This window comes from Rousettus aegyptiacus, unplaced genomic scaffold (genome assembly GCF_014176215.1).
Source record: "Rousettus aegyptiacus isolate mRouAeg1 unplaced genomic scaffold, mRouAeg1.p scaffold_m13_p_11, whole genome shotgun sequence".
In the NCBI taxonomy this organism is placed as follows: Eukaryota; Metazoa; Chordata; class Mammalia; order Chiroptera; family Pteropodidae; genus Rousettus; species Rousettus aegyptiacus.
The window spans coordinates 35,048,406-35,064,689 of record NW_023416286.1 but is presented as its reverse complement, the minus strand read 5'-3'; the positions used below and the strand labels follow the sequence as shown (position 1 = coordinate 35,064,689).

General features: G+C 39.8%; 1 protein-coding gene across 8 annotated transcripts in view; it reads left to right on the top strand.

Annotated features, from left to right (window-relative positions):
- TRMT9B (tRNA methyltransferase 9B (putative)) overlaps window positions 1-16,284 on the top strand; it is a 47,519-nt gene that overhangs the window by 16,343 nt on the left and 14,892 nt on the right. For 3 of the 8 annotated variants that reach the window (XM_016133159.2, XM_016133156.2, XM_016133158.2), the window contains 2 exons: window positions 10,505-10,702; window positions 13,694-15,348. In XM_016133159.2, coding sequence (XP_015988645.2) covers window positions 15,003-15,348 — 346 coding nt within the window. In that variant the 5' untranslated portion in view covers window positions 10,505-10,702; window positions 13,694-15,002. Of the gene's footprint in view, window positions 1-3,824; window positions 3,920-10,504; window positions 10,703-13,693; window positions 15,349-16,284 lie in introns of all 8 variants that reach the window. The other 5 variants (XM_016133164.2, XM_016133162.2, XM_016133160.2 and 2 more) reach the window with 5 other exon arrangements.

Below are 16,284 nucleotides of genomic sequence, written 5' to 3'. Positions count from 1 at the left end.
TTCTATATGAAAATCAGTCTTAAAAGAGGAAGGACACTTTTTTTTATATCTAAGAGAAAGTAACATATACTCGGAGAAGCTAAGTGACTTGCCCAAGGTCACACTGCCAGTAACAGACCTGGACCTAGATGTTTTTCTCCCAGGAAACAGTATTTTTTGATCACAGTAAAATGCTCTGAGTTCTACTATTTAAGTTTTATTTGTGAGTTTTAATATATTTTATTTCAATTTTCAAATTGTTTTATTTACTGAATGTAAAGGATAGACGTAATCTTGTGTGTCTTATCTACTCTCAATTATCACTACTTCTGACACTTCTGGTCACCAGATGTGTGGGGATTTTCAGCACATGGGGCAATTCTGCGGCGCCAGCTGAGTGTTCCAACAGTTTAACTTATATCTGACACTATCCACGTGGAGGTAGCAACAGATCCCACAGGTTAAAGGGCTCGGTCCCACAAGATTGTTCCTTACCTCATTTTAGTTGTCAATAGAAAATCCAGGTTATATCGCCTGCGCTTCTAACCAATCTGCTGACCTTCTGACTGATCATGTGTTCCCATGATCCGCCTCCTTGGGTTTGATTAAGTTTCTAGAGCAGCTCGCAAAACTCAGGAAAACATTTTACTTATGAGATTACTGGCATATTTTTAAAAGATAGAACTGAGAAATAGCCAGATGTAAGAGATGCACTGGACAAGGTCTGGACCTCTCCCAGATTCCAAGCTTCTGCCCCGTTGGTGTTTGAGGTGCACAACCCTCCTCACAGGTGGATGCATTCTTGTCCGTCAGCATGGAACCTCTCCAAACCCCATCGTTTTGGGGTTTTATGGAGGCATGGTTGATTAAATCATTGGTTTGGAACTTAACCTTCAGCCCTTTTCTCCTCTCTGGAGGTCTGGGGATGGACCTGTCAGTCCAACATTCTAATCATGAGGTTGGTTCCCCTGGCAACTAGCCCCATGATTGGGGGCTTTCCAAAGGTCTCCTCATGTACATAAACTCGGGTGTTATAGAAAGGAGCTTGTTATTTGTTAATAACAAAGACACTCATTTCACCTTTATGCTCTGGAGCTATTTCAGGAACTGGGGGAAAAAACAACATTATAACAGAAGATACCTCCGTGGCTCTTATATAGGAAATTACAACGGTTTTAGGAGCTATGTGCCAGGAATAGTGAATGAGGACCAAGTATAGTTTTTATTACAAACTACAATATCCCATTGAATGACTATCTTATGGATAACATGCTCTAATGTGCAAGAAAAATATTGGAGAAGCTCCCACTGAAAAAAAATCATTAAACAAGAAAATGGGGGAAGAAAAGCAGGAACGGACATCACTAATAATTTTAGAAAGAGAGTTTTGCAAAGTTCAGCTATTTATTTCCCCCTCAGTACGTTTGCATGTGGTTATAACTTTTACATATTATAGCATATTTTCATAACCAAAATTATTATTTTATTTTTTAATTAAATATTTTCTCTTCATTTGTAAGTTCTTTTCATGTATCCAATAAAGAACTTACAAATTAGTTGGGGGAGACAGACAATAAACAACTATAGCAGGATATTGACATGGAATTCTTTCTTTTCATTTTCTTGCACAGCAGTGCAAAAATATGGTAGTAATAGTGTCCAATCATGTAAATGAGAACCACACTAGTTATAGCAACAAAAGGAATGTATAAGGGGCTGGCCGAACAGATATCACAGGACAGCGAAAGCAACTGCAATCGCTGCCCTGTGTAGGAGGGACAAAGAGAAGAGGATCCGCTTATCAGAACATAGCGGCTTGGAGGAGTGCTCCAGACCTCAGAACTCAGAGGGATGTATGGAGTTGGAACCCAGACCTCTGAGAAGCGGGGACGCTGGCTAGAGTGGATAGTTGAGAGCTCAGACAGGGGGCTCTGAAGAGTTGGGAGTGGTTGGCCGGTGTGGTTATCTTGTAGGGGTGTACAAAAGGGCTGGTTCTGGTAGAATGGAGAAAACCTGGGCACAAACCAGCTGCTACTAGAACAAATGCTGCTGCCGGGGTGAAGGATTGTTGCCGGGCTACTGGCGGGAACAGGAAGCAGCCAGAAAGGGGCGGGTCCTTTCGCCCTCCTCTGGCCTTCCCGCCTCCCTTTGGTGTGCCCTGTCTGCAGAGATCCTTGTCAAAGAAGAAATGTTGTTTGCAGAGCCTTCACCTCCATAGCACAAAGCAGCATGGAGAATGGAGTGGAGGAACCATAACTTAATAGGCACAGCCCCAAAGATGTTAGGTGGAAATTACTCATGTTCTGAAACTACTTGCTAGAATACCCAACCGGACTTACAGAAGAGGCTGAAATCTGTTTTTTTTTTTTTTTTTAATTGTATTAAAATACACATAACATAAAATTTATCATTTTAACCGTTTTTAAGTGTATAATTCAGTGGCATTAAGTACATTCACAATGTTTTCAACCTATCTCCAAAATTCTTACCATCTTCCTAAGCTGAAACTCTGTATCCATTAAATACTAGCTCCTCATTCCCCACCCCTGCCCCCAGCCCCTGGCAAGCACCATTCTACTGTTTCTATGAATTTGACTATGCTAGGAACCTTATATAAGTGGGTTTTACGATATTTGTCCTTTTGTGTCAGGCTTTGATTTTATACTGGACAGGAGATATTAGTTTCAGGAGTAAGAGTGTTTAGGAATAAAGTGATCTAGAGGTCACTTATTATCTGAAAGTTATTGAAAAATCTGTGGCCTGTCCAAATTTCATCCAAGAGCAGCGAAAAATGAGCACCACAGAATAGGTTTTCGGGGTCATCAAGTCACCTACTAATCCTGCTTTTTTGACATGAAGGTTTTGCAAGTGCAGTCTTTAAGTGGTGGGAAGGTTGTGGGCAAAATAAAGCAGACCGGTGGGGTCTGCAGTGCTGCAGTCAAAGTAATGATTCGGGGTTCGTGCAAAGTGATCAAAGTGTTTTGCTCCTTTCTTAAATACAAGGGGACATGAAACAGGACAACGATGGTAAAGCTTTTTTTTTTTTAAGTTACTCTCTTGACTACTCCATCTGTTGGGTGCAGCCTTGTGGTTCCTGGGTCGACAGATGTTTTATGATCAGCATGACAGCGGGAGGTTGTGGAATCAGAAGAAAGCCAACGAATAGAGACAGCATTTTTGAAGAACTTTACCATAAAAGGAAGCAGGGAAATTGGCTTAAACTGGATGGTAATCTGTGGTCATGCTTGGGAGGATTTTAGTTTATTTATTTTAATTTTTTTAAGTTTAGATGTTGAAGGGTTTTTTTGTTTTGTTTTGTTTTGTTTTGTTTTGTTTTGTTTTGTTTACTAATGAGAAAGTTCCAACAGCGAAGGGGAAGTTGATGATTGAGAAGAGAGGAGAGAGAGTTGCAGGAAGGAAGCTGTTGAGCTGTCAAAGGAGCATAGGATTCAGCATTTCCTCCGACCTGCCACTTACTCGACATCACCAGGCTTTTCCAGTTCTATGTGATCCAAGGTTCCTGATGGTAGCAACAGAAACTGACTCTGGTGATCTGTAGGCTGACTAGGAATTTATTGAAAGGTCGTGGAGGGCTTAGAAAGCCAGAGAACCAGATTCAGAAAATAAGCACAGCTCTAAAATGCCTAGACCCTGGGGTACAACAGTCAGTCTGACCAGGACACCCTGGCACTGATGAAGAATCCTGCTGCCACACCAGGTACTGCTGTCATAGTTCCCTCTTATGTGTGATATCCAGTAGCCACTACTTGGCATGAAGCAGGCCATCTGGCCATAGCTTAGCTGATCTTTGGCCAAGCAATATATGACATCTCTGTTCTGGTCAGGCCACCACCGAGCCCAGAATTTGATGTGCTAGATGGACAGACTCCTAGAACCCTCTCCATTTGCTCAGATTGGGGCAGTGAATCCAGACCCTGTGGTAAGTGTGCCCATATTGATAAACTTGGTACGATCTACAATTATATTTCTCTCTCTTTGGCAAGTTTCCTGAGAATCCATTCGTGTAGACATTTATCCCTGATCTTTGCCTTCTAAATTCAACTGTAATTCCTCTGTTGGGGGGAATTGTGGGGCCTACAAGAAAGTAATGATTGTCCTTATCAGGCCAGGGTGGAGGTGCTACCTCCATAAATTCTGTCTGTTCTCAGAGCCCCCTTTTATCCTGATTGCCTGGATAAGACAGAACTGCCGTCGCCAGGGGCTGATCACTGGCAGACACCATCACAATTCCTTTGTCACTGACTTGCTTTGGATTCAGAGTCTAGGATGACAGTTCCTGATTGACTGAATCTAGATCACAGAACCAGGACATTTGTACTAGTTTCCCAAGGCTGCTGTTAACAAAGTACTATAACTGTGGTGGCTTAAAACAACAGATATTTATTTTCTCACAGTTCTGGAGGCCAGATGTGCTGAATCAAGCTGTTGGCAGGGCTCCCATTGGAAGCTCTAGGGGAGGATCCTTCATTGCCTCTTAAAGCTTCTGGTGGCCCTAAGCATTTTGTGACAGCCTTGCTTCAATCTCTGCCTCTGTCTTCAATGACCTTCTCTTCGCCTTTGCTTCTTCTGTCTTAAAAGAATACTTACCGGTTTAGAGCCCACCTGGATAATCCAGGAAAATCTAATTTTGAGATTTTTAATTTAATTACATCTGCAGAAGACTTTTTCCAAACAATTATCCTTTCACAGTTTCCAAAGGTTAGAATACAGACATCTTTTTTTTTTTTTTTTTTTAAGGAGGAGAAGGAGGGGGCACCATTTAACCCATTATATCATTTGTTATAGGCTGAACAGTATTGCCTCCAAATTCATATGTTGAAGTCCTAAACCTTAGTACTTCAGAATGTGAATGCATTTAGTGATAGAGTCTTTAAAGGGCCAATTAAGTTAAAATGAGGTCATTAGGGTGACCCCTAATCTAATGTGGCTAGTGTCCAAGAAGAGGGAATTTGGACATAGACATGTAGAAGACAGCATAAAGATATAAGAAGACAGCTATAAGCCAAAGAAAGGCCTAGAATAGAGCCTTCTCTCATGGCCCTGAGAAGGAACCAACCCTGCCAACTTGATCTCAGACTTCTGGCCTCCAGAACTGGGAGAAAACAGGTTTCTGTTGTTTAAACCCCCCAATCTGTGGTACCATGTCATGGCAGCCTGAGCAAACTAATGCACCATCCCACCAGAGAACAGGAGGCAGGAAAATCTCCCTGCATCTGTGTCTGTGGTGAGAGGTGAGGCCCTGCATTTCACCCTTACTTCACACTGTGCGGTCGTTCCTAATAAAAATTCAGCTGGATGTGAGGCCGCCAAAACACACCAGACAAAGGCCACCACAGCGCTGGGACTGATACGTAACTATATAATACATGGAGGCACGAGGGCGCACAGGTGGTGGATCCCAGCCGGGGGGCAGAAATGGGTTCATAGAGAGTATGACCCAAGCTGAAACTTCAAGGATAATTGTGTCTGTCAGGTGGTCTGGAGGAAAACCCAGGAAGAGGAAACAGGTGAGCAAAAGCATGAAGATGTTAAGTATCTCAAGCATTCAGAGAATCTCAAGTCAGGAAGGCAAAGCAGTGGCACTAGATAAGCAGCTTGTGCCCGAATGTAAATCAGTTAAGTCACTCAGCTGACTCCTTTTTCCTTTATCACAGCAAGAGTTTCTCAATGAGAGAAGCAATTGATTTACATTCTAGTGCAAAATCCTTATCTCATTGTAAAAAGCAGTTGGCTGGCTGGCTACATCATAAGGGACAATGCTGGAGGGTGGGCTGGGGTCAGCTCATGAAAGGGCTTTGAGACTTTCTTTCCTTTGAGGATGGGGAGGGAGACATTACCACATTCTGTAGAGGATAAATTTCAGGGCACAGAGCTGTGAAGGCAGAGGAAGTGGTGTGTTTGGAAACCATCTTATTGATCTGGTCTTCCAATCTGTTCTTTATTCCAATGTTGGTTTGCAATAGCGTTTTCATCAATATGCAGTAGGATAAGAAAATTAAAGAAGGTTTAGTCAGTTTTTCATACAGATAATTTTATTCAACTGTAAAGGACTTCTTTAGTTCAAAATTATGACCTCCCGACTTGTGGGGATAAATGGTCCATTACTCTATGCAATAATGGTGAGAATAAATAATAGGGTGTGTGTGTGTGGCCTATAGTTCAAGTAAAGAATTAGCTGGCCCCTCTGTTCTCCAGATGTCCCTTTGAAATTTTCTGGGTCTGAAATCCATAAGAATGGAAACTCCTAGACTACGAGGTGCGGACCTAAACTCAGGGTTGAGGCAGTGGGGAAAGAGATGGAGAGATACGTAAGAGGAGTGAGACAGAGGTGGAATCTGTCGGATAAGATAACTGACAGTCCAGATTTTACTATAATTTGTATGCACATGGGCTCTATTCCTGAACCTCAAATATACAGATTTTTTTTTTCAGTAACAACTCGATGAGTGCCCCTTATTGGTCAATTGTATTATAAACATATTTCATGAAATATGAAATACTCTAATATATAATATAATTTGTCCTCGCATTTCTCCCCATAATTTCATTCTTAGAAAATCATCACATGATCGATAGTTTTATAGTTGACTACCATGGTGTTCATGTTGATCATTTGACAGTGCATGACTGGGATTCGTCATCACCTGACCTGGGGAAACGTCCCTCCCTGAGAGGAAGGGGGATGGGTCATGTTCTACTTCCCCACCGGTGCTGCCTTTTGTAATATCAGAACAATCTTCTTCCAGCTGCTGTGCTGAGGAGCCTATTACCTTTATCTTAACACAGACTGAAGATGGTTTGGTCAACTTGACACCAACCGCAAACGCCTGAGGAAAGCTGGGGGTTATGTTTTCATTTTTCTTAACTCTCATATTCGATTTCCTTGTTCTTGTCTTGCCCACTCTAATGTACAAAAGCAAAATGAATTGCAGTCAAGTTACAACAAACGTGGCTGAGCCCTCGCCTGTGGAGGAACCACCTGTGATAACAGATCTCATCGTCAATATTGTGCTGCCAGTTCTTTCCTGGTGGACTCTCCTCCTGTGAGCACCCGCCCCTGCTGGGCACGTGTGCGCACACAGCCCCCACCCAGATGGCATCACCATCATTTCCTTTATTTAGACATTGGAGATAATACTTACTCCTAAATGAAGCCAGTTTAGACACGTGATCTTTGAAATTTTGAAGAACAAAGTATTTGGGGGACATATTTGATACTCTTCCCCTAAGAAAAACTCCCCTCATTTTGTCCACTCTCTTTCAACTTATATTTACTCCAGGATGACCTGTTTGTTGGTCCCTGCTGGGACTCCAGAGAGGCTCATATTCTCCCAGCAGTACATATTTTGTTGTTTTGAATCCCTGAGTTTTTTCTACTCGTAGGATTTCAATCAGAAATGCCTTTTCCTACCGTTTCTTCTATAGTCTCTCTTGTATATCAAGGAGTTCTTTGTGGCATAGGGAATATTCATTAAAATAGCACCTTGTTTCAGTTGCCTCATTGGTTAGAGGGAGTAATACTCAAAGTGTCACTCCAAATTACAAAAGTGAATATTGCTTGCTATCTCTGTTTTTTCTATCAATAAATCGTATGCTTGCTACGTACTCTTGTCATTCAGCTATTATTCTGCATTACTCTATCAGTCTGTAGCTTCTTGAGAGCGGGAACCACCCATCTTTTGTTCTTCTAATAGCTGCCAGTGCAACTGTTGCCTAGTAGGTGCTCAGTCCATACTTTTTGTGTTAAATTTAATAATAATAGAGTTCCAATAGCAGTATATGGCTAGCCTCTCCACTAAAACTAATGTATGGGGGTTATATATTGGTGACCTTCGACATTCTAACCCCATTCCTTTCCTAACTCTGCACAATCTCTTTTGATTTAATGCACTCCTATGGCCCTAACTGCCACTTCCTAGGATAACGATGATTTGAAAATGATATCTAGTCCAGCTTGTTCTCCTGGCTTACTATCCATCTTTGTTGTCCTTCAGATATATTCAAGCCCAAACCCTCCCTTTAATGTGGCCTCCGTGATGGGAAATCATAGCACCATCTAAAGAGGCATCTTCTTAATTTTTCTATTTTTTCCTTCACGTATTTAAACAATAGACATTTACTGAGCACTGTGTAAACTGCAATGCCAAGTAAAGACTCAGCGATCATAAGATGCATCGTCCTTCTCTGGAAAATGCTCCAATCAATTGTAGAACATAAAAAACGTATACGAACGGCCGGTGCCATTATATAAAATATATGTTTCTAATTGGTAGGGCATTTCAAAGTCAGTTACCAACATTTAGTCCTTCTGATATCCTATTTTCTGCAGAGACATAAATCTTAAGTAAAATTCTTCGACATATTCACATTCATTCCAAAGGCAGCGTTTATCAAAATGTACAGGTGGTCATTCGCCAAGTTTCCTTTTGTCCTTCATTCTCTCTACCACTTTATTTTAGAAGGGTGGTGTATCTTACTGCATCAGCCTTGTGACCGCTTCCTCTTCACGTGCTCTTTGCCTTCACTCTTCATCAGTCATCCATTTCTATTTCTATTTGATCCTTTCTTCTCAATATCTCTTTTATTAGTCCTTGCATGAATAATGTCATGCTTTATGTAAAATGTTTAACAGATTCTTTCTATGTCTTTGTTGGGAACCTGGCTAGGCAATACTAACCCATGCTATTGCTAGAGATTTTTAAAACCAAGATCAAATTTTGGCATTTCTGGTGCTGAAATAATCCAGTGGTTCCCATTATGTTCCAGATAAAATCCAAACTTCTTAGAATGCTAAACTAGGCCCTATGTGATCTAACTCCTACCTACTCTTCCAAGGCTCATATAGCGCCACTGCCTGCCCTTCCTTCTTCCCTCCTCGCCAACTGTATAGTTAAGAGTGTGAATTCTGGACTTTTAACTTTCTGGGTTCGAATCCTGCCTCTGCCACTTGGTAGCTATGTAGCCTTGGAAAGTAATTTATGTTCTCTGTACCTGAATTTTCTTATCTGTAAAATGGGAGACACAGTAGTATCTCTTTCATGTAGTAATTTGGTAGACTCAATGAGTTAATATATATTAAATGCTTATAATAGCCTAGATGATAGTAAATAATATATATTTGCTATTATTGTTGTTAATTTACTCAAAGAGGTTGTGATCTCATTTCTTCTTTTTTGCATATTACTCACACTCTGCTTTACCTGACTTACCTCTACTGTCTTCTGAGCTCCAGCTTGGCTATCAGCCTCTCAGGGGAGCTAATTAATTTAGGCACTAATGCCTGAAGAAAAAGCACATAGATAGCCAAGCTGACTGGTGACAGTGGAGTGCCTAGGTCAGGTCACGCAGGGTGATTGTAAATGAAGAGCCTTTAGTTTCTGGACTAGGGGCTCAGCAAACAAACGTCATCTTTGTGATTAAGGCAGGCTCTAAAAGTGCATGACAAAAGGTAAGATCCTTTAACTAATAGCTCCTTCAAGACTTTTCTTAATTATTCTTCTTAAAATGTCAAACTGTGGCTCTCAGTGGTGCAGATCATATACCTGTGTAAGATTGAGAGATGACTGGGGTTAAAATGCATTATGTATATTCCAGAATACAGAGTGAAGTTTTCCAAAGCACACCCAGATCAGTGGTCCTTAAATAGAGACTCCAGCTGGAGTGGGATGGGGAGCAGGCAAGCTGGGGGAAGCCACATATACCCTAGCCCAACATCCTGAGAATCATGCATGTATTAAAAGGTACAGTTCGTGACAGCGAGGTGTCCACACCAATGATGTGAAGACTAGGGGAAATAGCTGAGCACTGTGATCAGAGTAAGGTCCATTTGCCTCATTTATAGCTGAAGAACCAGGCCTGGGGTATTACAGAATGGGGCTTTTTGTACCATGTCAAGCATCTCATCAGACTTTATTATATACCCCATGATCTCTGCATTACAAAGTACTTTTGGGTATACGAAGTCTTTTTTTCGTTCTTTCTTTTTTTTTAAGTAACTAAGAACCTTTGGATGGGTCTGCATGACAGACCCGCTCTATTTTGAAAAACGAAAAATAATAATAATAAATATGAAAAATGAAGATTAACTAGGAGTACATGTCAGAGTGACATGGAAGTACCTGATAATATGAACAAATATCGGGCAGTTAAATTGTACTGGAATGGTTTAGTACAGTTCAGTAATCTTGTCTTAAATAGTGCATTTAATTAAGCCATTGAATTCAGAGTCGACTTTCAATTTGACTTTCAATGCTTGTGATTTTTTCAGGAGCAAGATGAAATCATTCAATTTAATTTTGGGAGAGAGTACTGTCTATTTTACAGAAAGCTTAGGAGTTAATTCAGAAACTGCTCTTTTATTACTGACACTCCGCATATTAACAGTTCTTTCTAATCCCTTCTCCTCAGTGTAATTTATGGTCAAGAGGTGAACCTGAGCTGTAGCTGGTTCGATATTTTTATTTTGTAAAATGACATTTAGTATTTGTTTTTTTTTTCCTAATAGGGCCTGCATTCCCTTCAAGGACTCATACTGTGTGATTCGTCATGTGAAAGACCTCGCTATTGATTTCACTCTTGGTACTTTTTGTTTGTATTACCTGTTGAGAGAGCCGTGAGCAACAGCTGTCACTCTCTGAGGGTAGAAACTGCCACGATTCACAAAGACAAGAAATAGCTTTCCTGTAATCACAAGATGACTAAGGTTAGTCACTTTCAGCTATTACTGCAATTTAAATAATATGAGTTTTTTTAGGCACTGCTTTTTTAGTAAACCTAATTAGTCCCAAGTCCTATAATTTTAAATTTGTGACAGTGTGATATAAAGTAAGTTGGAGTTTATTTTTGTACTAGATAGAAAAAGAATTTGAAAATAGTTATACAGAAGTTAAAAATTACAAGAATATTTAGTAGTTAGTATTTTTTTCAGAGATCAAAATGCTTTTCTGGGATTTAAAAAGCATTTGTTAAATGATAGTTTTTATCATACAAAAGTTTGCAGTACAGTTTGTACTCTAAAGTAATATGTAGATGTTAAGTTTGAAGAATTACATAGTAAAAGCTAAAAGAACCTATATATTTTATAATTAAGTAAAGTTTTGAACTGTCTTGACTAACTTATATTTTCACTATAGAATTATAGTTTAAGTATGTCTTTTAAAATTTAAAGTAGTGTTTTATGCTCTCTTTTTTAATATTGTGTCTTCTGCGGCATTTCTAATAGGAGAACAATTTACAATATTTATGTTTGTTTTTAGTTATAAAAATGTGACTGTTGCATGCCTAGGGTATATCTCTAAAATGTTTCCTGCTAGGGCAGGAAATCATGAAATACACAGCTGGGAAGGCTCCGTGTTAACCCTGTTTTCCTCTGAGTGCCTGTTGGCTCCCAGCAGAGCTGTTTATTCTCTTTTTTTTTTTTTTTGGCTTAAAACACCCATGCTGTCTGTCCATCAGGGGCAGTCACTCAGAGACCTAGGCTGATGCTTTCATGATTTCAGAGGTACTTGGTAAGGCACACACTGGCTTGTAAAGCTTCTGCCCAGGTGTGATCCACATCTTTTCTGATTGCTTTTAATGGACGAAGCAAGTCACATGGCTTTGCCTGAATTAAGTTGAATGGAGAAGTGTTATCCTAAACACATGCCCAGAACAGGAAAACCTAACATCTGTGAATTCTTAATGCCGACTCTGTTGCTAGAAGTAGGAATTACTGATGTATTTCTCTATGTTCCTCTCTCCATGGGAAAAACACACCAAGCCACTCACTTCTCCTGTTAGTTTCCTATCACATTCTCTCCTCTCTTCCATTTTTCAAGTAATAAAGGCTAGACATAAAACAAAAACCGAGCACTTGATGTAAGAAGTACTGCTGAATAAGAGAGGGCTATTACAGTGGTAAGGTCAGAAGCCCAACAAGCTTAAGTAACAAGGGGAATTTATTGACTCTCTGAGTTGGGAAGGATACAGGGTGCCTCACAAAAGTGCAAGAACCGGTCTCAGGGACTACAGCCGGACTCTCTACTGCCACCCTTTTCCTTCTCCATATATCTCTCATCTTTGTCTGCTTTGCCTGACTGCATGTCCTTCTACCTAAAGACAAGTGTTTTCCATGTAGAGGAATGATGGCCACAGGCGGCCTGACCTTTACATCTTTCCAACTCTGTGGTGCCAGTGCTACACTGAGATATCTTGAGGAAGGACTCTGATTGGCTCAGCTTATATCACCTGCCCACCATTGAACCAATGACTGTGTTCAGGGATATGAGATACCATGATTGGCCAGGGAGGACAAGATACAAATTATCAGAAGGATGGTGAACTCGGTTGGACAAATAAAGACAATAGGTACTCTAGTCTACTTAGAGTAGATATACCTGGAGTGATCTTTTAAAATTATAAATCCAATTATATTGCCCCACCCCAATCACCTACTCACCTGAAACTATTTTCTATTGCACTTAAACTCCAAATTAGTTCTTCAGATATTCAGTGTATTACTTTATATGACTTCTCCTTATCTTTCAAATTATTTTCCCTTCTCTCATGACTAACCAACAAGACATCAGCTACAAGGTTCCAGAATTTGACTATACACAGATTGAGAAGCCTGGCTAAACCAAACCATATTTCCCTAGCTTCTCCTTGAACCCTATATTCTTATTTTAATAGTAGTCTTACTAGCTTAATCATATTGCTGAATTCAAAAGGAATTTGCACATATATATAGATATCTATATCTATATCTATATCTATCTATATATATGTATATATATATATATAATTTGTATGGAAAATATTTTGGCAAGTTTAAATTCACAGTGTCAAAAATGTCATACTGGATAGCCCCAACTCTACAAATCAATTTTACAGTCATCTATTCATTCTGGAGTATATAATCTTAACTGTAAAGTACAATAAAAACAAAATGGATTTATGTTGTTCACACATTTTAAAATAGCTCTTTGAAGTTACTTGTTTATGGTAGAGGTGAGGCAATTTGGGGAGGACTTGGAGAAAGGTCTCCAAGGGACCTTGCTGTTCAGATTCTGCAAATTCTGAACTGTAGTTGGAGACAAATTGAAGGAGACTGAGTTTCTGTCGCTCGTCATTTAACATTTGCAAGTGCAGTAAAGTAAAATTTATTGGTTCTGGGGTTCTCAAGATCATATTGCCTGATTGATTTCTTGAAGGGAAAAACTTAAACAGACTTAAGTCTACTGAGATTTTGAATTAAAAAGAAAAGCACTCAATGTTTGGGTTTTTCCTGTGTGTAGGCAGTTATAGCCAGCCATATGTTTACTTTGTAAATTCTAGTTGAGAGTGCAATATAAGCTGTTTCAATTTGAGTGGAAATTTTGTCAGACCTCACAAATGAGATTTGTACTCTGTTAGGAGTTTGACAGATTTTTTTGCTGGGACTGTGGGCAGGTCCATGGTAATTAAGGATAATCTACTGCTAATTTGTTTTAAGAGTAAATCCTGAAAAGCCCTCCCTTGCAGTAGAAGGAATGACAAAATTAGAATACAGTAACCCCCGGTATCCCTCAGTGGATGCCTGAAACCATGGATAATACCGAACCCTATATGTACTATGTTTTTTCCTATAAGTATATGCTTATGATAAAATAAAACAATTATAACAATATACTGTAATAAAGGTTATGTGAATATGGTCTCTCTTCCTGCCCCCCAGAATATCTTATTGTACTGTACTCACCCTTCTTCTTGAAATGATGTCAGATGATACAGTCTTCATGAGGAGATGAAATGAGGTGGATACGCTGGACAAAGGAATGATTCACGTCCCGGGCAGAGGAACGGTGACAGATTTCATCACGATACTCAGAACGGCATACAATTTAAAACTTATGAATTGTTTATTTCTGGAATTTTCTATTCAATATTTTTGGACTGTGGTTGACCAGGAGTAACTTAAACTTCATAAAGCAAAACTGCAGATTTGGGGGAACTCGTGTATCATTACTTGATGGTAATTGTAGTAATAATTTTGTTAAGCAAGAGTCATCAATGGAAGGAATGCTAAAATTGGTTTGTGAGAGGAGAAGCAGGATATTTCCACAGTCTCAAGATGCATGGGATGCAAGAGGACCACAAGGGGCAGGACTGAACTAGCTGATACACACCCGTAGGGCCAAATGGGTTCTTAAATAATTGAACATACTTTCGTACAGATTATTAAAATGCCACAGTCTGAGACCCTGGCCTTTTCTCTATGCTACTCCTCCTGACACGCACCAAGAGAATAATGAAATGACTGAGCCCCAAACAGCAGGGACCTCTAAAGTCTAAGACCTGCTGTTGTACGTCTCCCACTCTTTACTGATTGCCCTCATCCTGCATGGAAGGTCAGAGAAGGCTTTCTGGAGTAAATGATGACTGTGACAAGAATGAACAGAAGTTAGCCAGGAAAAGCACAGCGTCTGTGCATGCTCCTGAGTAAGAGAGACTATGTTGCGCCTGAGAATCCATGAATCATTGAGTATTACAGACTCATGAGATGCTGGGGAAGGATGGTGAGAAATGGCTTCAAGAGGAAGGTTGAGGCCAGACCAGAACGAGATTTTAATGCCCTCCTACAATGCCTGAACTTGATCAGACAAGCTATAAAATGCCTTTTAGGAAGTCTAAGATAGGAAGCAATACAATATGATTGGTTTTAGAGAAGTAGTTGTGGCATAATTGAAGGGGTTTAAGGGCCAAAATAACACCTGTTTCCAGAATGTTGCAATAATTCAGGCAAGAAACAGGCAGCTTTTCTAAAATAAAATTGGTAAGAATATAGAGAAATGGTTGGAATCCAGAGACAAGAAAAAGGTAGAATCAATAGAGCTTCATGACTGGATTGGAGTGGTGAGCTGCGTGTTATAAATTTTTAAAATCTGTTTAGCATTAGATAGAACAATTTTATCCACAGTGAACCATTGATAAGACATTTGTATACGCCTCCAAAATTAAGAATTGATCCTGCACAAGAACTGACAATGATGTGCTCATTCCCACACTATTATTTTCTGAAAAGAAGGTTTTATTCTTTGCAGCTTATAAGTAAGTGTAAGATCAGCACAACCTTTGGCAGTTGTAGGTTCCCCATTTCAGGGAATCTGCATCTTTCTTCAGCCATCGCCAGTGCTTCCTCTGACCTGCATTTCTTAGGGTGGCCCTGTTTCCCCAGGATGGATCATGAAGCCGCGCAGCTGGAAAAGCAGCATGTACATGACGTGTATGAGAGCACAGCACCTTACTTCAGCGACCTGCAGAGCAAAGCTTGGCCTCGCGTCCGCCAGTTCCTCCAGGAACAGAAGCCGGGAAGCCTCATTGCTGACATAGGTAACCATGGGCTGTGCCAAATAGCCTGAAATGTATTCCATCATGCCTCTCCTTTTCAAATTCATTTTACATTTCTGTTCTGACCAGAAGTCTGAAATTGTATCTTTGGCATGCCAGTATCTAGCCTATTCACTTTATAGTAGAAATTCATAAGATCAAGTCAGAAAGTAGAGGACTTCCACGAATCTGCATTTAGACAGAAACTAGATTTATTTCTTAAAAATTTAAAATAGATCTTTTCAGAGCTTTTGCAACAAAAGAGACCTGACATTGATTGACTAAATAGGAATTGAAATGACCGCTTATGAATTTGACCGGTTTAAATTTAGAGATGTTTATATTTATAAACACAGTGTTCTGGTGGCTTGCTTTGAGTGGCTCTTATGCATTCTACGGAAGAGCCAGCAATTAGAAAGTGGTCTTATAACCCCTTCTTAATCTAATGGGCCCTTTCCCTTAACTATCCTATAGATGTTTCATTATTAGAGCATATCTTTAATTAGATCATGTTTTCTTAATCACTGATTTGCCTGGAGGACTTTGGCTCAGTTCGTTTCTGAATGGAGAAGTGATAAACTACAGCCCAGTAGACCTAAGACTAAGGTCTAAGATGTACTAGGATTCCCACTTGAGGCTTGCACACCTAAAACTGCTTTCTAGCAATTGCATTTGGATTGTACCTGTGAGAGTCATAAGTTTGTAGTTACATACTCTGTCTAATTTGACATTCACTCCACATACTGGTAAGAGAAACAGACATGTGTCCAGGGCTTTCGGCTTGTTAAAGATGATGTGAGCAGTGTGGAATTTAAGGAAAGGGTGTATGTCATGTTGAAATGGAGAATCTTTGAAAATATCTCTATCATGTCAGTTTTTAAAAAATAAATCTGATTTCGGAAGATACAATGGGTTGGGAGCTTTTCCTACTCATAATCT